Consider the following 26,269-nt stretch of genomic DNA (forward strand, 5'->3'; position numbering starts at 1 on the left):
TTGTGGCATGCCATTAATGAGGTGATGCGTATACAGGTTTTAGGACAGTGCTGGGCACTTGGAAAGTGCTCCAGTATTTCTGTTGCTTCCATGTCGTATTTGAGCATCCCACTGAGGGAGATTATAGCAGCCTTTGTGGGTGAAATGATGTCCTGCCTGGTGCTCATGCATTCATTCAGCTACGTATTGAGTGCCTACTGTGTGCTTGACACTGTTTTAGGTACTACTAATGCAGTTGACGAAACTAAAATTCCTGCCTTTGTGTAGCTCATATTCTAGTGAGAAGGCAAGTAAAATTCAATACTTCACAAAGGATGAGGGTGGAGGTGGGGCTATAGTTTAAATAGGGAGGTCGTGAAAGGCTCCACCGAGATGGCGCAGCTGAGCCTACACCTGAAAGAAGGAAGGGAACCACCTAAATGGGGAGAAGCATCCCATGAAGAGGTAACAGCAAGTGCAAAGGTCCTGAGGCAGGGGTGTGTCTGGTGGGCTAAACAAGACGGTCCAGTGGCAGAGGGGTCAAGAGGGAGGATAGTGGAAGTTGGAGAGCAGGTGGTACAGGACAGGGCTGGCCACTTTAGGAACTCTGGCTTTTACTCTGAAAGCGGGGAAGGCATTAGAGCAGATGGGTAAGATGGAGGAGCGTTGGAAAGGGTGGGAGAACAAGGAACCTGGCTTAGAAAGAACTTGCAGAAACCCAATGAGTGGCAGTTATGGCCTGGACTAAAAAGGACTGGAAATACTTGGCTTCTGGATATATTTTGGAATATGGGACCAATAGGATTTGCTGACAGATTTGGATGAAAAGTGAGTGAGAAAGAGGAGTCAAGGATGACCTAATGACCTTGGGTTGATTGGCTGGGTTTTTTTTTTTTTTTTTTGTCTAAGTAAGGACAGGGTCGTTCCTGAGATAGGGCGGCTGCAGGAAAGCACAACTGGGGACCTTTTGGATATAAGTGGAGCTGCCCTATTAAGCATCCAGAAGGAAACACTGAGTTGGCAGCTGTAGCAGGAGTAGGAAATCCAGAGGGGAGGTCAGGGCTGTCTACACGGATGAGGTTTAGAGCCTGGAGAAAGGAACAGGTGCTAGAAATGAGACTTGGGGCGCTTAGCTTTTAGACGTTGGGGAAACAAGAGGAAACCAGCCAAGGACACTAGGCAGTGGCCAGTGACACAGGAGGAAACCCAGAGACACTGCACAATGGTTTCAAGAAAATGATCATTTTGCAGAAGCCAAAGACTTGCTGGTCACAAGCACGCCTGTCCTGTTCCTCTACAGAACACGTACATGGGCTACCTGGACTACCGGAAGAAGACCATTAAAGACCTTGGCATAAGCCCCAGCACGTGCTCTTTCAACCCCGGGGTGATTGTTGCCAACATGACGGAATGGAAGCATCAGCGCATCACCAGGCAACTGGAGAAGTGGATGCAAAAAAACGTGGAGTGCGTGCAGACCCCTCCACCGCTTCTGTGCTCGGGAACAGAATTATTCAACTGATCTTCTATGCATAGCTCAGGAGTGAGAAATATTTTATAGACATCTTAGGTCAGATTTTCTCAGAAAAGGGGGCAGTAGATGGAAATTTATTCTCAAATAATACATCAGAGGAAGCGAGATCCTGCAGAATCCCATTATACATTCTTTCTAAGAAATTGTTGTTTAACAAGGTGACTTTAAATCTCCTTCCAGATCCTAGGGAATATTTCCCAGTGAAAATCACTTATCTTAGTTGTTTTTTACTGGAGAAAAATCATATAAATCTTACAAATCTCCTTTATAGGTTTGTTCTTAGGAATTATTTTAGGAAGTCAACTTTCTTAGGGTTGAATTTTCTTACACAGATCATTTTTCATTACTGAAGTTTTGAACAAAGACTAACACTGCTAACACCACCACTATGACCATATCACTGCATTCCCTTTCCTGCTTTTATTCTGGGTATTTTAAATGCCATCATAACCTTGAATTTGTAGACTTACTCTGAAGGATGGAGGATCGGAATTTGATCTTCTATGTTTATCATTAAAAAGCCCAAGAATTAAAATGGCAAAATATTAACGCTGTGAAACTAGGCGAAGTACGTGGAAGTTCACAGTGTTCTACTTACAATTTTGTGTAGGTGTGACAATTTTCAAAATATGAAGACTATAGTCTTATTTAAATAGTGAGAGAGACTGTTTTGCATCTTTTAACTTTACTAGATTCTACTTTATCGGAGTCTGTGGGGCTCCAGGGCAAATGTTGCCTTTCCGGTCCTCTTCTTAGGGAAAATCTCTACAGCAGCTCCCTGGGAGGAGGGGTGGCCACCTCGCCGATGCTGATTGTGTTCCACGGGAAATACTCCACAATCAACCCCCTCTGGCACATAAGGCACCTGGGTAAGTACTTTAGGAAAACAACAGGAATGTGCATTTTATAGACTCAGTGAGCACCAAAGCCTGGGAAGCATGGTATCGCACCAGCTTCCTCAATTCAAATCCTCCAGGCGACCTTGGGGATTACCTCAGACTCATTTAACCTTCATTGCTCAGATTTGCAAACGTCGCTGATACAAATAGCCTACCTGAGAGGTGTGCTTCTAAGGAATTCCTGAAAAGCAATTATACTCATGCTTGGCAAGTACACAGTAGGAGCAAGATAAGCATCAACTATTGTTAAAGCTTTCGCTGTCAAAACATTTCCACATGTCTTTATTGTACTCTTGCAGTAGCCTATGGTGGACAAAACCAAATGAATTAGCATAATGGCTTATGATGCATTTATATAATTGGCAATGTATCTTTTAAAAGGAAGTTACTGATTGTGTATGGTGTGAGTCCCTTTGCGGTCTTTTATTCACTCTTCACTACAGGAGGGCAGGCTCTAGGGTGCGGGTTGGAAGCCCAACTCTGCTACTACCTTGGATTGGGGGCAAGTTACTCAACCTCTCTTAAGTTTTTTCATTTGTAACTGAAGCTAACAGAACCTTATCAAGCTTTTCCACAAACAATCAGTTACCTACTCCATGTAAATTGCTTAGCAGAGCCAGGCACAGAGACATTCACATTCACGCAAACACATGGCCACAGCCCATTAGCCGCGAAACCACTGAGCCAGACCTTTTCAGAAACTGAGATGGGCTTTGAATTTTTGAAAATTGAAGTGGTGCACATACTTATGTTATGCAATACCCTAAGTGGAATCTAGGTTTTGCTGCCAAAGAATTTATTTAAAACCCTTTTGTGTGCAGACATTTTGAGATTATTTTGACATTGGAGACAGTGGATTATGGACTTTACTGAGTGCCCATTACATTTCTAAGCACTGGGCTAAGTTCTGGCGATAAAGGTGAACATCATTTCTAATTCTGGGAACAAGCCTTTAAGGTGGCATTTCCCTTACTCTACCTTGTAGAAGAAAAGCAGACAAAGCTGTGGAAGCTGGGCTCCTGTATCCTCTTACTGGTTCTGTAGAGGCTGCTTCTGCCTCATCACCAGAATCTCCCCCGATTTTCCCTAGCATCTGTGCACACGAACGCGACACAGGGAAGTTCAGGATGCTATTGTTCCGTCTGTCTTGATTCACATTAATGCTGAGTTCACTGTTAGGTCAAATAGCAACATTTCCATGTAATGAATGAACAGAAAACCCCATTAAAGGAGCACGTTTATAAAAAAATGTTCTGTAGGAACAGCTGTGGGGAGCTTTGATCGATAAGATTAGAGTATTTTTATGACCTCAAAATAGAGTTTCAGAATTACGTTTTATGAAATATATAACTTATTGACAAGTAGAAAGGGGCAGAATCTTGCCAAGGGAAAGAAGTCATTTTTCTTTGTAGAACAGAACCTATTCTGTGCTGAGAGTTTTGGAATCAGGGTTGGTCTGCAAAGTAAATCTACACAGTGATCATCTGACAAAACAACCCGGTTTCAGTGTCCCGAAAGCAGAAAGCAATGTAATGCTAATGGGTATTAAGTTTGGGTCTAAACAGAGGCTTAAAGTAATAAAAATTTATGAAACATTTAGCTAAAAGCAAACCTGCGAGCCCCTAGAATCCTTTAGTTACAGAGCTGAGAGATGATGTCCTACTTTGTGGGACTTCTCCCATGAAGGCACCTCTTCCCGAGAGAGCATTTCCTTCGTACAGATTCTTTGGAAGTTGATAATTACTCCAATTATTCCACAACAGCCTGAAACACTGAGCTCCTCTTCCGCAGCTGCCTTCACAGCCATGTTTATGAATAACACAAGACAGGTGTCTGTCCTTTTCTTACATCATATGTTAAACCAGCATATCACAATCCTAGTTACTTGTCCTAGTTACTAATTCACCCTCTTTACTCAATGGACTTCCTGTTGTTTTTCAAAAGTATCAAATTCCCTTCCTTAGAAAAAAATTTAACACCTTAGAGGATATTTTTAAAAGATTTACATTTGCAAGATCTTAATGTACTTCTGGAAGAGATATTCTAAAAATATTCTGAGCAAAGGCAATATTAGGGTAAATGCATAGTCTCTGTGATGACTTAAGAAGGGAATAATATTCAAACAGAGGTAATAGCTGTGTGTTAAAAAGTGGACCTTTTTTCTAGTTGTATTTCATACAGTAAAACTAAAACTAAAGTAAAACGTTGCCACATGGCAGGCAAGTGTAGGAAAACAAGAACTATACATTCTGGGTGGGAGGGAAACTGTTCAAGTTCTTTTGGGGACAATTTGATAATCTCTTATCAAAAGTTAAAAGGCACACACCCTTCCATTCAGCAATTCCACCTACAAGATTTTTATCCTACAGCTTAGAGCAAAGGTTTACAGTTGTTCCTATGGAAAACACAGGACTGGACTCTGTTTCACGCACTCCCAAGTGTAAATGTACCTCTGCCCCAGCCTTATCTGTGTACGTGCACAAGTGCGCAGAGAAGGCTGTGCGTTGTGGTGATGGGCCCAAAACGACCTGCCTGCCCTCCATAAAGAACTCGCTCAATAACCACACGTGCATCCTACGAGTCATTAAAAACAACCCAGTAAATGCACACGTGCTGCTGTGGAAAGTTTCCTAAGAGTGATTTTAAAGGCAAGTTACAGGTAAATTTTAAGAACACACATATAATATGCATGTGTATGTATATATCCAAGGACATAATATATACATGTACTTACATACATACTGGTGTACAGGTGGAATATTACTGAAAGATTTCACGAGAAACTCAAATCATGGTTATTTTGGAGACTTAGGGTGGGTGGTAAACTCTTCCTTGTACACCCTTTAATTTTTATTTTTTTTATAATGAACCTATATTCAAATGTTAATACATTAAGTTTTTCCTTTCTAACAAGCCTATTAATTTTCCTGTAAACATAACAAAGGCTGGAGTCCAGATACGAGATATTCGGAGCACTTCCTGCAGGAAGCAAAGCTACTCCACTGGAGTGGAAGGCACAAGCCCTGGGACTTCTCCAGTGCCCACACCGACCTCTGGGAAAGCTGGTTTGTTCCAGACCCCGCGGGGATATTCAAACTCCATCACCACGACAGCTGATAGAACTCGGCAAACTTTCCATGTTGTCTGAGTAAAAACGTGGAATTGGCCACTCGTAACCTACTATGACATCACTCTTCAGGAACGGTATCTTCGATGTGAATGACGCACAAGGTGAAAACCAGAGACCGCTGTGTGCAGCTAGGAAGTCGGGTCCCCTCGGGGGGGACCCGACTTCCGTGCAAGTGGTAATGATGGAAATCAAAATTATGTGAGTGAAACATAGTGGTGGAAAGAAAGAAAGAAACCCAACTGGGTTCCAGCAGTCAATCTGCTTAACTCAGTGACAATTATACAAAATTAAAAAAATTTTCTAAATGTATTTTTCACACGGAGGTATTTTTTAGCAGGTTGCCCATCTTGTCTTTTGTATTACATTTAAATGTGAATGTCTGAAAAAAAATAAAATAATCATAGATTTTGAAATGATTTTCATTGTAGAATATAGTATCCTATATAGTAAATATAATAGGTGGTAAACTGATCTCAGGTTTAAAGGAGGAAAGAATACCAGTGAGTCTTGCTACAGAAAAGCCTGTAAGTTAATCATTCTTAATATTTTTTTATTGTAAAAACCATCAGACTTTCAAGGGAATTTAAAAACTTTTTCATTGTTATTTAATGAAAAAGTCTTACACTGTCATGTATGGGATGTGTCACCATTTACTACTCGTCTGTCATATTTAATGAAAAACACCATTGTTGTATGCTTGGAAAACTCTCAAACCCATTCTCCAGTGAGTGTCCATAATTTAAAGGGTATTTCTCCACTTAAATAAAAACCAATCTATTGTAAGGCTACACATTATTATTTACCAAAGCAATACCTAGTCACATGCTTTACATAGTCCCGTGAAAAAATAACTCCATTGTTCCTAATCCCTGATGCGAGGCACTTCCAAGCACCTGCACAAACATCCATGTAAACAGCAGTACAGTACAGGATTTAAATAACATGAACGACTTTACACGGCTTGATCTAGACTAAAGGAAAATAAAATCCATCAAAGCCACAGCTACAAAGCACGTTCAGATTTACAACAAGGATTTGTTTCTCTTATTGAGAAAAAAAGAGGCCATACGATCTTTTAGGGGAAAAAAGACACCTGATAAACATTTCATATTGAAAAGCATGCTCCTTGGGTATAAGTGACCAGGAATCAATGCACGTGGCATTTCCAAGTCCCCGGCTTTGTATCTGCCAGGCCTAGCCACCCGGACTATTTGTAGCACCTTGGAGAACGCATTAGAAAACCACAAAGGTACGTTACTTCAGAACAACCTTGCCATAAGGTTACCTCAGTCCACGGTAGCAAAGGGCAATGATGCAGAGGGAGAATTTTTAAAATTACTGGCTTGTTACATTTAACTAGTGAAAAAGTTCTATATTATTTATATCAGTACATCTCATGTACATAAAGCACCAGTTTAAATAAGGTCACCGAACACCTTCAGCTTCTGGTTTGTTGCTCAGCCTGAAGGTGCATTTTTCATCACGATCTACGTTACATCCTTTAAGCCAAGGAGGATAAAATTCAAATGGTGATGGATACGGACAGAGAAGCTCAGCTCCTTCCCCGTCAAATGTAAGTCTGTCAAGTAAAACACAGAGGCGGCGACTATTTTAAAAGGCCTGCTGCATCCTCTGGAGGTCACCGTCCCAGCAGCATGGTTCCTGCCTGTTAGAGGATTAACACACCGGGTGCGGAGGCTGAAGCAGGGGTCCACGCCCTGCCAGGCAAGGCCACCCTTTACATCTGCACGAGTAAGCAACTCTCACAATCAATCACCACCGGTAAAGAGGCCCGAGCGTGAACGCCACTCCACGGAGGCTTAACTTCTCGTGAAAATCCACACACCTGCCTCGTTCCAGGTGGTAATTCTTATTATTAGTATGCCCTTCTCAGGCATAAAAGGGAGAACGGTGTATCTAGATTTATGCTAATAATCTAATATAAATATTCAGGCTGCTGCATTTTAAAATGACAGATACAAAGTGACTCCCGAAAGAACATTAATTTCCTTATAAAAGAAAAAGGCTTTATAAAATGCTGGAATGATGGTTAATTCAAATACAAAAACTCATAAAAAAAAACCCCTACACTTTCCTTCTAAACTACTTAGGTTCATACAGTTGACTCTACCACACAACTGTACCATGACTACATCACCAGGGTAAAACGCCAACAAAATACTTCAGTTAGCAAACTGAGGGCGGCTTCTTGACAGCTGCATTAAAACTGCAGCCTTTAAGCAGAGCTGAGAAGCGCCGTCCTTAGGAGCAGGGGCTTTCTCCCCCCTGTTCGTGCGTCCCACAGTGATTGTTAATGGAAGGAATCTGGTCTGTGAAGGACTGGTCCATCCACTGGCCGTTTGGGACATCACTGAAAGTCGACTCTCCGCCGCCAGCCACTGTGGGGAAGGGGGAGAAGGTTAGTTGGTTCCGTTTGAAAGCTTTAAATGATCGAATTAGGAGATTTAAGTCTCCAGTGAAGGACAACTGGTGTTAAAAGAGTTCAGCGAGCTTCTGGAATACACTAAGTTTCTGTTCTATTTTCGGATACAGGACTACTAAACCCTCATTTGTTATTCATGGAGGAAAATGCTGCTAAGATGACTTATTGAAGTTAATGACAAAGAGAATGAGCTGGAAGTTTGTGCAGTTAAACATTAAATAACCATCCCATTTTCCCTATAAGTCACTAAGCATATTTTTATATTGTAATTCCCATTCTTCAATAATTTACGTTTTAAAAAGAGCTTTCCCTCGCAATGCTGACAAAAGCCGATCCTTGAGAGCACACACCCAGGAAGAGGAACATACTTAGCCCGTTCGAAGAGAAGCTGCAAGGCTCACTGCTGCACGGATTCGCACTGTAAGCACCACCGTACGCTGCTTCGTAACCTGGGTCGTATTTTTCTTCCTTAACGGCCATCTTCTTTGCATCCTCTGTGAGGAGAGGGAAAGGATTTAAAACTGATTTTGTACGAGAATTTTTTTAAATAGCTTTATTTGGAAATCACAATATTATTTTTCTTGAATGTTCATGTATACTGAGATACATCTTTTTCACTTTTCATAACATATACCACACTAACTCATAAGAACTGTTAAAGCCTGTAAGATTTAATTTGAGGTGGGTTACAATGCTTCTTACGGCCTCAACGTCTGTAGGAGCACCGGATTAGATGGAAGCCGTTCGTAAAAGGAGATTTTAACAGTGACTAATACCCATTATCAGCACTCGGCCGCATAGATAACTGTTTTCCCTTCTACTGCTGTTAAATCACAGCAGACTTTCTGCACTGCGTACGTACGCACGGAACGACAACGAGCAGCAATGACGGGGACTCACCTTGGGCAAGCTGCAGGTCAAATGTATACTGCACCTCTTGAACATCTGTGTTTCGTTCAATGCCTTTCAACTGATCTCTTAAGTCTTTCAGCTTAATGTAGTAATGCACTTTGTCCTGGGCTCGCGGGAACTGAGCGCACCTGGCACTGGAAGACGGCATCACGTAGCAGAGCTGGAACCACACAATTTTACAGTTACGGAAATCCTGTAATTCTATCGGATCCACTCCTCTCGCGACTAGAAAATTTGTCTTTCTTTGGGCTAATAACCTGATACCACATACCAATATATGCGAAATCAATAAAAATAGTTGTGTTCCAGTGCAAATTTGTAATATTTACATATTACAAAGTCAATAAATCAAAACCAAGGCAGCTACCCGCCATGTTCATCAATCCATTAACAGTCTTTTTTCTTCAATAGTAAACACGTGTTCACAGTTGCAAAGGTCGAAAAAGGATGGACGTCTTCAGTGCAGCCTCCCTGTCCAGCTCTTGTCTCTGTCCACCTGGCACCCTTCTTCCAGGGCCATCAAGGTCACTAGTCGCAGCGGGAGGCCACGACTGTACAATAAAATGTGTCTGGATAAATATTCTCCCTTACCCCTTCTAAAACACACACACACACACACACACACACACTTGGTAACATGGTCTATTCTCCATCCTGCACCTTGCTTTTGATATAACTCTGTATCAGAGTAAAAAGAGCTTCCGTTTTCATAAATGTGTGGTGCTTTTCATATGTATTTACCCAGAGTCCAACTGTCGGCATGTATGCTGTTTCCAATCTTTTGATATTGTAAGCTGTGAAAAACCTTGTACATATTTTATTTAGAATATGTGTGCGTGTATCTGTTGGTAAGTTCCTACAAGTGGAGGAGGGTATCTGGACGGTGGCACAAACTCCCTTCACAGAGCACGACTCTGACACACGGAAGAGTGAGACTGCCGCGTCACGAGCTTGCTGGGTCCAGTTTTTGCTGTTTTTAAATCGGCCTCCTTACCATGTACTATGGAAAAAAGCATTATTTACTTGTTTTGTTTACAAGGCATTGATATGTCGGTACAAATGCTACCAGGTTTGGCAATAGCACCTTCTCCAATCTCAAAATATCCCTCAATTAAAGAGATCCATAAACTTGAAAAAGTAGGTATTTTGTATTTCAAAGTTGAATCAGTAGCCTTATCAATAACTGCATATTTTATGATAGAGAATAAAATGTAAACAAAATAAACGTACTCACAGCTCATTATAAGAGCTAAAACGACCTGCCATGACGTGATTTGAGGTCACTGACTATTGCACGGCTATAATCACACAGCCATGAGCCGCACACATGTCAGGGACAATAATGCAGAGCTCGTTAAGAAACAGTGAACTCAAGGCAGGGGTGGAGGTGGGAGGGAGGTGGGGAGACCTGGGGGATGGGCTGGGATGGGAGTACAGGGCAGGAAACGGTACTTGATCAACAATTAAAATGAAAAAACTAAAAAAAAAAAAAAAAAAAAGAAACAGCGAACTCACACATACAATTTTACCCACGAGGACAGGGTAGGTAGGCCTCTGTTTGGAGAACGGTCTGTGCTACAACCCACTCTGTCAATCACATATTTACTAGAAGTTAAACGCCCCAGACAGGTGGCGGAAACTTTATTCTAAGGTCTCCAAAAACACCTGACAGCACACTGGCTTCTCATTTAAAATGCCGTCTATAACACACGGGTTTGTGCATATGTATTGTTTTCTTCTAAAGTTGTAAACAAAACTGAAAACTATATTTAAGAAGCATGGTTTGAACCAATGTCTGCAGAAGCGCTGCAGAAATGGCAGAGTTTGAAGACCACTGAGTTATTTCATGCCTCCACGTGTCAGACGACAGTGCCCGGAGCCAGTCATATTGGCTGGGTGTGTCTGCAACCGGCCTGCACCATTCACATGGCTCTCGAATGCAAGTGCAGCAATTTCCGTTGTACTGACCAGAATTCCTACCTTTTCATCTTTGTTTCACAAGTAAGTAAGGGCTCACTCACTTGAATTTGATAAGAATATGCCATTAAATAGATTCTGAATATAGTATGTGAGCCAGCTCCTCTCAATTTTTAGCCAAATAACATAACACCACTGAGGCATTTATGTGATAAATGTTTCTTTGGAAAAAGAAAACAAAACTATATCAGCATCTAAATTAATTTATAACCATTAGTTCAAGCTGATATATAGATACTATTAAAAAATAGTGTTTTCTTTTCATGGGAAAATTTATTTAAACAAATAGAATAAATAAAAAAACAAACTAGCTAAGAAAAATTCATATTTAGCTGATTTACAAATGTAATTTTAACTACTTACAGTTTCTGTGTCTGGAATCTTATGAGGTTGAAGTCCAAATTCTAAGTTCTTAACCTTTACTCCAAAAACTTCTTTACTAAAAATTTCATAAATACCTAAAATGAAAGACAAACATATTTACATTGCCCATAATGTTACCAAGGAAAAAAGGTAAAATTAAAAGTAAATCTTACATTTTCCATTAAACACTGCTATTCGTGGCTGATATTTCTGTAATTTCTGTACTAGAATACGTCCTCCTTCACGAAATTCTTTACTAAAATTAAATTAAAAAGTCATCAAAATATAAGTATGGCAATTATTTATAATATGCTAAGTTCAGACAGTGTTCAGTGAAAGAGCCATTCGCACACTGCTTGTTAGGTTCGGCTTGCCCTAGACACATACAGAATCCCGAGTGTGTGAGGCACCAGTGTGGGCGGAGTCCTAGCCTATAGAAGCACACACTTTGCAATTACCTGGAGAGGTCCTTGCTTCCCGGGGTTGTCCTTTCCACCATATTGGTGAATCCGATACCATACTTCCCTGGTAAAGTGTGATCATCCATATGGCTCAGCTGGACCTCACTCAGTCCCGACATAAAGAGACACTTCCCTGTGAAAGAGGGTTTAGTTTATTTCCACAGATGGTCAAAGGTTTCTGCCCTACAGACTGATGTGGGAGTCTGTATCCTGTCCTTGAAATTAAAAAAAAAACAAAAAAACAGATTATAACATCAGCCAAATACCTTATTAAACAATTTACCATATCCTAGGTACTGCGCTAAGCCCTTTGCATGTATGGCCTCATTTAATCACTGTAAGTATCTCATGAGATAATTACCATTATTATTTCCTTTTCATACGGGGGGTTAAGGTAAATGTCTGTTGAGAATACACAGCCAGTCAGTATAAGACACTCTGAAACCGTTCTTCTTTTTAATACCTGGTAATATCACCACCTGCCCCTGGAATACCTCAAACAGATAAACATACATCGATGGACTCAGAACATTCGAACACCTGCACAGTGGAGAAAGTTAAAAGTTCCAAATTCTCTAGAGCAGGGGGGAGGGCTGGGTGGAAGAGGGCAAAGGGGGAAAAACTGGGACAACTGTAACAGAGTAACAATAAAAAACTTTAAAATAAATAAGCAATAAAATAATGGAGACAATATGCTGTTCATTCCAAAAACATACTATTGTCATTTACCCTGAATGTTTTTCAAGTTAGTCTCAGATAATCAACTACTGTTTTCTGAAGGCCCCCACACAGCAAGCCTGGTTCTGCGAGGCTGTGCTCCGTAAAACGACTTATACGCCTGACAATTACAAGAGTAGTAACGGTTTTAAAGCTCAGTCTACAAGCACAAAGACTATTTCTGCTAGATACAAATCTCTAATCACGGCACTTCTTAGCGTGACTGCTGATGGGCAAGCCTTCATGTCTCCTAGGAAACACGATCAGCAGAAACTTGGATGGGTCAGCACTCCGCCTGCACTGGCCCAGCGATGTTCAATAGTCGCTATGTCTGTAGATAGCAACTAAAAAGAAATCTTTAAACAAAGTAGTAAAGCTAAGAGAAAGTACTCCTTTTCATGCTCCTCTAACTCTCAGAAGCCAAAATGTTAACCAGTCATTCTGTATACACAAAAAGAAAACATGTATGTACATTTACATATATATACAATCTTTTTATTAAAAACACAATTTGGTTTTTTTAATAAAGCTAAAATATGAACAAAGATATCTAGTTTAAAAGCAAAATGATAATAAAAGAGTGACCACTCACAAAAATGGTTTCCGGGTCCCGGGTAATGGTGCCCTTTGTAAGCAGCCATCAGTCCTGGGTTGATGCCGATCTGAAAACAAGTGCATGCATTTAGTGGGGTTCAGGCCTTACGGCTCCTGTGGAGGAGTGGACAAAACTGCACTTATTCAAATAAAATTTTAATTTGGCATTATAAACAGTATCACTTACTAATTCCCTAACCTTGACTTGAAAAAAGTTACTCCATTCTGAGAAGAGAAATTTCCTTTATGTTGGAAGTTTTGTTGTTGTTTTTAAAAACCAGTTTTATTCCCTCGTTTCTCCGGGCCCCTACTCCCACCCGCCTGGGCTGGGAAGAAAGATCTGGAGCAATCAGTCAACCGGTGCCAGGTCCAGGCACACGTCTGCTTGTCAATTCTCAACTTTTATCTCCCTCCGTATCATCCACACAGCTGTCTGCACGCTGATGTTTCTTACAAGTGCAGACAAAAATCAAAGTTCAAAATCAATGTTATCATTTATGGAGAACTCCCAGATGTCATGCAATTTAGGGAATTGCATGGATTATTTAACTGAATTGCACCCCTGTGCGGGAGGTACTATTATCAGCCCTGTTGCACCAGTGAGGAAACTGGTGCTCAGAAAGGCTAAGGCCTGTCTAGGGTCAAACCCATGAGGCAGGATCGGGAACCAGGCAGCCCCATGTGGGATTCCACCTGCTTACACACTCCCAAATAACATGACCTTGTGAAGGTGACGCCGTGCACGACCAAAAGGGTTCTCAGAAATGTTCCTTTCCAGCAAAATTATTTGCATGGATAGAGTCAGGTTAATCCACCAATACTAGTTACAAAACCAAATGAGGACAAAAGTCCTTACGATCACAATGTCCAGGTTGAAGGTCAAAATATCCGGCAGAGTCTTGGTCAGAAGTTCAGCTTCTGAAACACCATTAAAGCGGTCAACTTTTCTTTTCACTTTAAATGTGTCTGTAATTTTTTCTTGCTTTTCTTTTGATTTTGTGGACTTGGCAGACTTTTTGGCCTCAGCAGGTTTTTTGGGTTCCACTGGTGTTTTTGGCTGTGTTGTTTTTCTTTTCCTTCCCCTTCGAGTCTCTGAAACACAATGAGTTCCAGGATATGATGCAGAAAACCGTAATTGCAAACTTCAGGCAGCTTTCCCAGAAAAGTCACCCCGTCAGCATTCCTTGGATCTTACTCTTCTATTTCCCAGCATCGGTCTCTACAGTACCCTCCCCTTGTTTCACCCTGGGACTGGGTTCATGTGGCCCCATCCAGACTCTCCTTCCTCCGCTGGATCTTCCTGAGAGGAAACCTCCGCAATAATCACGGACTGATTTTTCGCACAATCTTATCTGGCATCTTGGCCTCCCCCATAGATACAAAGTCTCTATGTACTATTTTACAAGAATTTTAAATGTCAATATATGAACAGTTAAGTAAACAAACGAAAGAGTAAATAGATAGCAAAACAGAGGGGAGAGGAAACATTTACTCCAATTTCCTCATAATTCTGGCAGTAGAGAGCCTCAAATGGCTTATGGGCTTGTTTTAGAGATTGTGAGTGGGTATGCTGTTCCACACACAACCAGAAAGGTAATTTTAGAGGTACTGAGGATGAAATCTCTGGCTGGCAGTATTTTTTCAAAAGGCAAGACCAGGGACCCGACCTCAGGACCTAAAGCAGTTTGTCAGTCTTAGCACTATGCACATCTTAACTTAAAGTGAATAATTTTCAGTGGTGGGGCCCTGTCCTGTATATTACAGAACAGTTAACATTCCATATTCAACGGCAACCTTGGTGTGTGCCCACTAGAGGCCAGTAGCACCCTGCCAGTCATGACAACTAAAGGTGTCTCCAGATAATGACAAATGTCGCTAGGGGCCAAAATCACCTCCGGCCACAAACCACTGCCCCAAAGTATCCCACAGGAAGCCTTGCTTTTCTTACCCTTAGTTCTTTAACATCACTTACAATTTCCCAGGCTCCTACCCCACGCTCCTACGGTTTGGTGTCTCTCCGCTCTGGCCTCCCATCCTTCCTTTCCACTCCCAGGCCAAGGGATCTGCCTCCACCGGCTTATACCTGGGACAGTCTCGTCTGCCTGCCCAGAAACACGCTATCACCAATGCCCTGGAGTGCGGCGTGCTCCTGGAACCATAAACTAGAACTCTGGGCACACCTCTCACACAATACTCCTGCCTTCTCTCCACTCCCTGACCCAGATCTATTCCCCTCTCTTCCAGTTCTCTATCTTGGTGAATGGTACCCCCTTCATCCTTCCACTGCCCGGGAGTTACTTCCAGGTTTCTCTTTCTCCCTCATCCCTGCATGAAAGCTGTTTACCGTGGCCAGGTAATCACATAATTCTGCCTCCTGAGTAGTTCCTAGTTCTGTCCTTTCCCACCCCTTCAGCTCCTCTGTATTTCGTCCCCAGATTATTCAGAGAGTCTCTAACACACTCCTTGTTTCCAAGTTCTGCTTGCTCTCTATGATCTATCGTCTATAATACTTGCAGACTGATATTTTTACTTTATTGATTGACTGATTGGTTGAATTTATTAGGGGTGACATTGGCTACTAAAATTATATAGATTTCAGGTATACAGTACCAGGCTGATCTTTTTATTTTTTTAAAGATTTATTTATTTATTTATTTATAGAGAGATGAGAAGGGAGGGAGAAAGAGAGGGAGAAAAACATTAAAACATCGATGTATGAGAGAAACGTCAGTCGGCTGCCTCTCGCATGCCTCCAACTTGGGACCTGGCCCGCAACCCAGACCAGGAATCGAACCAGTGACCTTTCAGTTCTGAGGCCAGTGCTCAACCCACTGAGCCACAGCAGTCAGGGCCAGGCTGATATTTTCACATGCCATTATACTAAAGTCACTCTTTGCTTACATTCTCTCAACACTCCCTACTGTCTGTAGGATAGGATGTATTGGGGTGGCCAAAAGTTCATTTTTTTTCTTTAAGATGACTCTAGTAGCACTCATTGTCTTTAAGTTTATTCAAAACATTTCTGTTGGATTGTATTGTGACAGCTGTCATATTGGCATGCATTAAAAAATTCAAAATTGGTGAATTTTTGTGTAGCTGTTTTAATATTGAAGATGAAAGAAAAGAAGTGACATTATTGGCATATTGTGCTTTATTATTTCAAAAAAGTAAAAACACAACTGGAACACAAAGAAAGATTTGTGCAGTGTGTAGAAAAGATGCTGTGACTGATCGAACGTGTCAAAAATGGGTTGCAAAGTTTCATGCTGGAGATTTGTCATTGGATGAAGCTCCCTGGTCAGGTAGACCAGGTGAAGTACATAGCAATCAAATCAACACATTAATTGAGAATATCGACATTATACCAGGTGGGAGACAGCCAATATACTCAAAATATCCAAATCAATGAAGTTATTGGTGAAAATAAAAACTGGGTCTTTTACTTCACAGAAAAAAACGTAATGAACTTTTTGGCCAACCTAATACTTTTTTTTTTTTTTTTAAGGTTAATCAAGCCCCACTTGCCCCCTATCCAGGCTCATCTCTCACCATGTCTTTGCTATAACCCAGAATCCAATGATACAGAACCACTGTTTTTTAACCGTTATGCTTCTTCTCACCTGTACTTTGTGCATGCATCTCCCTGAGCCTGCGATTTTCCCCGGCCCATTCTGCACAGGGATAAAGTCTCCTTACTCCTGAGTTTCTGAGCTCTGGGAAGCTGCCTCTGAGCCTCAGTCTGAGTTAGGTGTCCACCCCATGGGCTCTCATGGCATCCTGTGCCCCTCTTCACTGTGCTGTGTGCTGAGGCATGATGTTTGCTTACTTACTGTTTTCCCCTCTTAGATTATGAGATATTCCAGGGCAGGATCCGTGTTCTTTTATTCCCCCAATACTATCACATGCCTGATGCATCTTAAGTACTTGGAACCTAGGTTCAACATTTTGCCCTGGCGGGGGTGGCTCAGTGGATTGAGTGCCGGCCTGAGAATCAAAGGTTGCATGTTTGATTCCCAGTCAGGGCACATGCCTGGATTGTAGGCCATGTTCCCAGTAGGGGGCACCCAAGAGGCAACCACACATTAATGTTTCTTTCCCTCTCTTCCTCCCTTCCCTTCTCTAAAAATAAATAAAATCTTTAAAAAAATTAAATAAATGGGTTAAACATTTTAACACTAAAATAGAACTGAAATTGATCATTAAACCCTTTCTTTAAAAAGTTAGCTGACCCAATAGCTAATTTTCTGTAGTATCCCGGTAAAAGCTACCTTGTGCGGGTTCTTGAGCAGGAGCTGCCTCTGGAACTTCTGCTGGTGTTTGCTGCTCGTTCATAACTTCCGTGTTAGGAGCTTCAGCCATCATTTGTTGAAATGGAAATGTATAAACAGCTTGAGCTTGCTGAAGGGAAAAGCTGAAAGAACATAGGAGGATCAAATCACCCAAGTGCAAGTTTAAATGATCAGCTACAAAAAAAAAAAAGGGTCAGGATCCAAATATTTTGAAGCCAGACAAGTATTTATTTAGAGTTGACAACAGATGCAAAGTGAGGAGAAAGTGCTACTCTCATAGGTACACACTCACCCAACCTTTGCTGAGCGCCTACCAACCAGACACTAATTAACTCTCACACCGTCTAATGATGAGATGTGTCATCAATAAAACTTAACAGTCCTGTCAAGTCAGCCTGTCCTTTCTCTGAAATGAGATCATGGGAATTTTCTAGTGGAGAGACATGAAAGGCCCACAAACTGTTTCTGTGTTCCTACTTTCAGTATTTATTTTTGTCACAAATATTCCCCCCAGTCTAACGCTCCCCCAGCCCAAGTCCCCCCCCCGGGGTTTTGACATAACATTAACACACAACACTCACAACACTGTGTAAGTCAGAGGTGCACAGCATACTCACCGGGTGCACCTGCATATTGCAAAGCGGCTGCCACTACCGCGGCCTCAGTGAACGCCTCCTCCGTGTCACGTAATTACCACTTCTCTTCCATGGTGAGAACACTTAAGATCTATCCTTGTAGCAGCTTTCAAGTAAATAATAGCGCGGTGATACTGTACACTGTTCCCAGACCTTGTTCATCTTTTTTTCACTTTACTGAATTTATTGGGGTGACACAAGTTAATAAAATTACATAGGTTTCAAGTGTACAGTTCTATGATACGTCACCTGTATTGTGTGTTCACCACCCACGTCAGGTCTCCTTCCATCACCATGTATCCCCCCTTTACCCTCTTCTACCTGGAAGCAGGTACATTTTGACCAGCATCTCCCCAATCCCACCCCTCTTCCACACTGATCTAAAGTTCTCTTAAATATGGGGGGAGAGGGGAAGAAAATAAATATATGTTGCAAGTTGAAATAAAATAAAGTTCTCCTTTTGTCTGTTTGGCTGTTCATTCATTCATTCATTCACTGGATCTGTTTTTTTATTGTTGTGGGGTTTTTGGTTTTTCTGCTGCTCAATGAAGACTAGAAATGAATATTTTATGAATGTCTATGAATTTATGCAGAAAAAACACTCTAGATCTTTCTTCTGAACATGATTTAAACTTTGTTCAAAGTGTTGTGTTCGCTGTAAGGAACAGAGACCTTCACAGACAACAATTTCCCAAAAATACGTCCGACGACCATAAACGACTACGCATCAAGCTGTTGCCATCAGCACAAAGCTAGGGAGGACACACATCTTATGAAACTCAAGTCACACTAATGCCAAATCATGCCATATGATACGCAGTAGGAAGAAAAACACCAGGAAATAAAGTGGGTAAGTGCTGCTTAGATCCGGAGAGAAAAGTAGTATGTTCTGTGGCAGGGATACTCTACTTACTGGGTTTCTTTCTCTTCGTGTGTGGAGAAAGATGACAGAGGGTGAGAAAGCAGAAATTCAAAGGCAAACTAGGACACTTTGAGCGGGTCACTTTTATGGCACGGACCTCACAGCCCAATAAAACGGTCGTGGAATGGGCGGCTGACTCGGACACGGGGGGGGCTGCCCGTGGGTGGCTGGACTACCGGCAAAGACAATAGGTTCGCAAAGGAAACCAGAGGCTCAGTCCCATTTCACAATGGACAGATCACCGGAGAGGCTTTTTATTTTATTATTTTTAAAAAGATTTTTAGAGAGGAAGGGAGGGAGAAAGAGAGGGAGAGAAACACTGATAATCTGCCTTTTGTACAGGCCCCGACCCACGACCGAACCCGCAACCCAGGCATGTGCCCGCCTGGGAATCGAGTCAGTGCCCCTCGGTTTTGCTGGATGACGTGCAGCCAAGCCGCACCAGGCAGGGCAGGAGAGGTGTTTTAATTTCAAGCTATCTTTTTAAGGGTAAAAAGATATCTTTTAAGATAAAAAATTATCTTTTTTTTTCATTTCTTTTTTTATTTAGTTATTTTTCAAGTACAGTTTTTTGTCTATTTCTCCCATCCCAGCCCCTTTTAAGGGCTTTTAAAAAGTTACGAATTAGTAAGAAGGACATCAAACTGTACCTGAAGAATTTTATTTCTTTAAATATACTGTTCTCAAATTAAGTTAAAAAGAATAAAAACAATGATTTAGCAAACATTAATATGAGAAAATACTACACAGCACCTAAAAATTAAATGTGTGGACATTCTGTGAAAGCACAGAAAACACTTAATACATGTTTTAATATGGAAAAGAATATAAAAGAGTACTGTAAACTAAGGCTACACATAGAAAAATAAGGCAGCCGAGGACTACAAGTTAAAATATAAAAATGAAGAGAAGTGCTTAAATTGCGCCTGGCACAAAGTAAAACATCCCCCTTTTCCACACTTTCCTTTAGTACTATTTGCAGCTCTTTTCATAAACTGTTTTGGTGTTTTCATAAAACGCTGGGTGTTCAATGTTTACGATTTAAATATTCTAATGAGGAGCTGGGTAAGGCCAGCTCACACTGCAAGATCGTGGGCAGTTTACCCGCTGGAAATCCTAGTCAAACAAACTGATTTCGTGGCCAGGGGGAGTCTCTCCAGAGGCTCACAGCCCCTTTCAGCTGGAATATATGAAAGTAAAGACATGTGGTCACAATAAATGAGTGGCAAAAAAATGCACGAGGTCTGTCCTTAGTCTGTCGCACTGTCAGGACGGCAACCTTGCACCCTCCCTTCCCCAAGCTTCCTGCTACCACTTTCTGAGTCTCACAGACGGGTTCCATTTGGAGTGGAATAACCCCAAACCCAGAACACACACCACTTGCTGTGTCCACTGCGCACCCCCGTTTTTGTGGGGGTCATGCAGGGGGTTATTGGACCCACGGTGTGCAATCGTTCTACCCATGTCATGTGCCTCCTTACCTTTCACTCAGACATGTGGGCAAGAAGGGCACATTCTACACAGCAAGACAGGTGAACCGGGGAGACTCCCATTCACATTCCAAAAGGATTCTGAACCTTAAAAAATAAAATTCCAAAATGTGGCTCCCTTAGCATAGGTAGGGGTCATTAAGGGTCTTGAGAGATTCTGGGGTTTGGAAATCGAAAATATTTTCAAAGTCAGTTAACTAAAGTGAAAAATAATTAAGAAAAATATTGGAGTTTTATTTTATATGTCAATTTTGAAAGAAATCTAGAAATCTATCTATAATATTTAAGTGATACTTTGTGGTAGTTAAATTAGGACAGAAACAAAAAAATAAAGCTATGGAAATAGAACGTAGAAGTTCTAAGGTAACATACTATCTCTGAATGTTTACATTTAGTCTGACTGTCTTACAGCTTCCTAACAGCCAGAAGAAAAGGAAAGTGGGTGGATTACAGCGTTCTTATTGCTTGGCAGAAGCAAGCACGCCCTCTGTACAAAACCCTTCGTGAACTTCAATACTAGAAAACTAAAGGACTGTGGATAATCTCCTTTTCTTTTATCTAATAGTAGTTAAATTTGTAAGCAGCACAAACTTCTTTCATTCTTAATGTAAATACATTTGTTGTATTTATATATGGTAACTGCCACTTTATAACTCAGAATTCTGCAATGTTGGTGAACAATAATTACCTCTGTGTGAGGGGAAGAGCTACAAAATAGCACTTGGTCAAGTCATTCATCCTCGCAGGTGCCTGGTTCCCTCACCATGGAAATGAGAGGTGAGACCCGGTGATTTCTACATTTGTGTATGGAGACAGTGTAGAAAACGGGGCCAGATCTGTTCAGACTCCAGACACATCCCAAAAGAGTTTTCACCTTTTATAACTCTCTGATATCAAAGTTATATAATTTTTAAAAAGACTTTATTTATTTATTTATTTTTAGAGAGGGGAAGGGAGAGAGAAAGAGAAGGAGAGAAACATCAATGTGTGGTTGCCTCTCACACGCCCCCAACTGGGGACCTGGCCCGTAACCCAGGCTTGTGTCCTGACTGGGAATTGAACCAGCGACCCTTTGATTCACAGGCTGGCACTCAACCACTGAGCCACATCAGCCAAGGCTGAATGGTTTTTAATTGATTTTAGAGATGGGAAGGAAGAGAGCGAGCGAACAACACAGATGTCTTGTTCCACTTATTTATGAATTCATTGGTTGCTTCTTGTTTGTGCCCTGACTGGAGGTTGAACCCACAACCTTGGCGTATCAGGATGATGCTCCTACCAAATGAGCTACTTGGTCAGAGAGGTATGAGTGGTTTTATCGCCCCTTGTTCACTTTCCCCTGTTGTGTACCTTTGTCCCTGCCTGCTCTGTGTGCTGCTGTCAACCCCCCTTCCTCTCTCCTAGCGCCCCCCCCCCGAGCACCCCCCTTCTCCTGAACTGCCTGCTCCAAGGGCAGGTTTTGACAGTCGTCTGACACTGACAAAGTGTGTGTCTTCCTGATGAACTGTGTGTTTCCCAACAGTCTTTCTCAAAACGCACACACACACACACACACACACACACACACACACACACACCTGACCAAGGAGTCCAGGAAATTCAGATTTTTCTGTATTTCAAATAACTAATTCTTTAAGGTTTTCCATAAAAGGAACCACTCCAACTTCTTTAATTCACAGCTGTTTTGCACTATTTGAGAGACTGCAGTTGCTCTTTCTAAATACATTTGTCCTAGTCCATTCGGGCCACTACAACGAAACACCACAGACTGAATGAAAAATGAACAAATACCTATTTCTCAGTTTTGGAGGTTGGAAAGGCTACTTTGAGGGCGGCAGCAGATTTGCGGCAGATTTAGCATCTGGCGAGAGCCTGCTTCCTGGCTCCCAGAGGGCTGCCCCCTCCGTGTGTCTTCCTGTGGCAGAAGGGGTGACGGGTCTCTCTGGGGATCTCCTTTATAAGAGCACTAGTCACCTCCTAAAATCCACGCCCCCACACTCCCCACCACCAAATACCATCACACTAGGGATGAGGCTTCAACATAGGAATCTGGAAGGATATAAACATTCATAGCAACATTTTATTATCTTCATTTAAACAAACATATACCACACTGAATATTTACGAAAATATCAATCAGTGCTAAATAATCCAAATGCTCAAGTACAAAGGACTAGTTATACAAACTATGATGGAATACCGTAACTATTTAAGGATTACATTCAATATTGCTTAAGTGGACGTGTGTGTATTCACCACACATTACAGGCTACCTGCTGTGCGCAGTCTACTGGAAACTGTCAACACAAAGACACAGAATAAGCCAGGCCCCCAGTCCATTTAGCTTCTCTTCATGTAGCACGATTTCAAGCTTCCCCACTATTTGCTCATCTTTGGTGATCAGAAGCAAACAAAATAAAAACACTTCAGAAAAAGCCCCATCATCCTGAAACTGAGCAGGGCGATCGACTTCCTCATCCTGGAGACATCCCAGAACAGTACCCTGAGACAACACATCAGCTTTACTGACACTCCCGTACACTGGTGATTCACACTGCGTTCCCCACCAACGGAAACTTTCTCTTTAACACCTCTCCTTCATCTCACATTTGGATCACTGATTTTTTCACACCTAAACAAAGGATGGTGCCTCTTTTTGTAAAAGATGATTCACCATTCCAGCCCGTTGGGATGGATCTGGAGTCTGAGTCAACGCATCAGTTCCACAAACCCATCCCAGAGTTAGGTCACAGATCTCATGATCTCGCCAGCACCCTGAAGTTGTTAAACTTCTGAAGAGAACGAAGTCGGGGTAGAAGCAGACGGCACATCAGTACAGACCTCTCTCCAGCCTGCCCTTAACTTTTTCAGTAGTTAACCAGTTTTGATTTCACCTAATTAGACTGCCATCAATCCATCTTCGTCTTGCTCCCTCCCCCCCACCCCCCATACACAAGTGCTTTGGCACAGTTGTTAGGGAGGCCGCCTTTGAAGCTGCATTGCCTGGGTTCAAACTTCAGCTCTGCCACTTACTAGCTCTGCAGACAAGTTCCTTAAGCATTTTATGTCCCAAATTCCACATCTGTAAAATGAGAATAGCTGCACCTAGTTCATTGGTTATGAGGACTAAATTAGTTAACAGGTGTAAAACACTTAAAACAGCACCTGGTATATACTCAGTTTGCCATGACAATAATAAAACAGCAGGAAATGATGAAATATTTAAGTACCTTCTGCCAACATCCTTCTGATTACTATCTAGTCTAGTGTTCTTATCTAAAAGGGAATGACCCAGCTTGGTAGGTCTTGCTTTTTTTCTGCACTTATACTATAGCCTAGTGGTCACTAGTTCCTTTTAAATAAGCTCAGTAACCACCGAGAAGTAATCATTTCATTTAGGATCAAAGTCGGTAAGAGGACAGATTCCATCTTTGGGAGAAACAGGCACCCACATATTTATTTTCCGGCTTCAGACCCCTCTTCTGTCGCCTGCAAGTTCTCAAACACTGCTGCATGTGGCCTTTCACTTGAAATCCAACTCACCCGGGCCAGGGCATGTGATTTCTGCTACAGCAGCTAAAGTTTTCCTAAAGGACCTCATTGGTCTTTAGCTTTACATCTCTTACAGACATCCATTCCCCCATTTCCAGTCTGCAACCACTTTTTTTTTAACATAGGAGAAGAAAAATAAAAATCAGAACTAAGTGCTTATGTTTCTGTCACTACTAACACCATGTAAACTAGGCAGAAAACCCAAACCTTTCTTGTCCTTCTTGTTGTCCTCACCTAACCAAAGAAGTTCTTCTTGTTCTCTTTAACACTTCTAGAATGCCTGATCTTATTCGAGGGTTAACGTTCCCTGGCTGTATTCTCACTGGTCCATGTGACACTTTTTCCAGTCATTTTTGACTTGGCATCTTGTTTCCATCTTTGGTAAATGTCTTTTTCATGCTTGATCTCATTGGAAACATCCTGGCTCTGTTCTTCCTTTTTTCCTCTCTGGTTAGGCTGTAAGTGCTTATGATGGCTCTTGAACTATCCTCTCTCTTTCTTAAAAGAGTCTATACCCATAAATTTTTTTCTTTTGAGTGTTTTGAAGTTAATCTTCCAAAGCAAAAGGCAAACTCATCATTTTCCAGCATTCCGTGCCATTCCTTGACTAGTGCAAAGTAAGGGGGACAGAAGATCACTTTCTTGGGATTGTCTGGGGCCTGTCATTTTAGAATTCTCAGGGACAAACTCCTTACAGTATTAATGCAGAATTCTCCATGTTTCCTGAGGGTAAAGTTTTGCAAGTTCAAATTTAAAAATGGTCTATAACCCTATGGATTAAGCAAAGACAGAATATAAGTCAGTTTTGAGCTAAACATCGTACCAGAGACCTATTACTTTGCTTTATAAGATACTGAGTAAGGTCTTATTAACATGTAGTTCATCTGATGGTAGGTTTTTACCCAAGGTTCAATTCTGATCTGAAGACTGCAAGGGTGAGAGTGATTTTCATGAGTTTTGCTGAATTCTTTTATTTGTAAAGTTCTGGGAAAGAAGTGGAGTACTTCATTTTAGGATTTGACCCACAAAGTCAGGATAAAGTCCCCCTATATCTACATGTATCTCTTCCTAAACTGTAAGACTATGTTAGTTACCTAACTCTTTCCACATAACCTGGATTCACAGAATGTCACAACTGGATCGCAGAGATGCCCTATTTTATGCCGTGAACGGGCCCAGAGAAGTGAAGTACTCCACTTCCTTCCCTAACTTCAGGGCCCATTAGCCACTGAGCATGAGGATAACTCTTCATAGGTCTAACAGTATTTTAGTCCAATATAGATCATTTTATTTTTTTTAAATATATTTTGATTATGCCATTACAGTTGTTCTATTCCCCCCACCCTGCACACACCCTCCCCCACCGTTCACCCCCTTTAGTTTATGACCACGTGTCTCAAGTTCTTTAGATTCTATATTTCCCCTACTATTCTTGCCCTCCCCTATTTTCTACCTACCGTCTATGCTACTTATTTTCTGTACCTTCTACCCCCTTCTCCTTCTCCCACTCCCCTGTTGCTAACCCTCCATGTGATCTTCATTTCTATGGTTCTGCTCCTGATCTAGCTGTCCTTAGTTTGCTTGTTTTAGGTGTGTTAACATGTCTTTTTCATTTGGTTTTCTACCAGTTCAAATATGGAAATCTCTGCCTTTGCAATACATTTTCTTCTACGCGTCCAACACTCCCCAAAGGACATGTTAAAAGTAGACTCTTAAGTTCGTCCCCAAGACCACTAGACGACATTTCTAGAGGACTTCTTGCACTGTTATCCAGTCTCAGAATTCAAGAGCTCTAAGCTGGCAATGGTATCTACCTCGTGGCCCCTGACGACGCTTTCAGCAAACCTTTGGGGGAAGCAGCAGTAAACCTAACTCCAAAATGCAAATTCCTGAATGGATACGATGATACTGCATCGTCACAGCTCCTTGGCATACAATAAGGCGTGAAGGAAATGCAGCCAAGAATAGCTGCCAGAAATATTAACAGGAGACTGCTGGTTGTTTACTTAATGCACTTTATATCCGGCTAGAAGCTGGAAACGACTGAAAAGTGGGGTTCAGGTGCAAGAGAGGCCGCATCAAGCCAACCCGGGTGAGGAGGGGCCAGAGCAGGCTGGCAGTGCGCACGCGCGAAGCCGGCCTTGTTATCAGGCCTCGGCAATTAAAGACCCCCCGTGCGTGCGTGCGTGCGTGTGTGCGTGCGCGCGCCCGCCGGCCGGCCACGCCGTGAGGGGCGCGGGGGGAGGGGCGGTGCTCCGCCCCGGTCTTACCTGCCCGCGTTCTCTGCTTCCATTCCGTGCTGCCGCTCGCGTGAACGGCTACTCCAGCCAGGCAAGCGAGCGAAGTCGCTGTAGTATCCTGGCGTTTGTACT

The 26,269-nt window shown here is 42.0% G+C and overlaps 2 protein-coding genes across 3 annotated transcripts in view; one reads left to right on the forward strand and one right to left on the reverse strand.

Moving 5' to 3' along the window:
* The window catches only part of GLT8D2 (glycosyltransferase 8 domain containing 2), a 42,361-nt gene extending 36,669 nt beyond the window's left edge, over positions 1-5,692 (forward strand). For both annotated transcript variants that reach the window (XM_053661615.1, XM_037160233.2), the window contains exons 8-10: positions 1,280-1,446; positions 2,270-2,382; positions 5,357-5,692. In XM_053661615.1, the coding sequence (XP_053517590.1) occupies positions 1,280-1,446; positions 2,270-2,382; positions 5,357-5,529 (453 nt within the window). In that variant the 3' untranslated portion in view covers positions 5,530-5,692. The remainder of the gene's footprint in view (positions 1-1,279; positions 1,447-2,269; positions 2,383-5,356) is intronic.
* Positions 5,693-6,071: 379 nt separating this feature from the next.
* Positions 6,072-26,252, reverse strand: TDG (thymine DNA glycosylase). Its single transcript, XM_053661614.1, has 10 exons — positions 26,168-26,252; positions 17,278-17,420; positions 13,866-14,101; positions 13,008-13,077; positions 11,696-11,831; positions 11,411-11,493; positions 11,238-11,332; positions 8,886-9,057; positions 8,354-8,479; positions 6,072-7,941 (listed from the first exon to the last, which is right to left on the reverse strand). The coding sequence occupies exons 1-10, from the start codon at positions 26,188-26,190 to the stop codon at positions 7,805-7,807; spliced, it is 1,221 nt and encodes a 406-aa protein (XP_053517589.1). The 5' UTR covers positions 26,191-26,252; the 3' UTR covers positions 6,072-7,804.
* Between the last annotated feature and the right edge of the window lie 17 nt (positions 26,253-26,269).

Source organism: Artibeus jamaicensis, unplaced genomic scaffold (genome assembly GCF_021234435.1).
Source record: "Artibeus jamaicensis isolate MK-2021 breed Jamaican fruit bat unplaced genomic scaffold, CSHL_Jam_final contig_233, whole genome shotgun sequence".
In the NCBI taxonomy this organism is placed as follows: domain Eukaryota; kingdom Metazoa; phylum Chordata; class Mammalia; order Chiroptera; family Phyllostomidae; genus Artibeus; species Artibeus jamaicensis.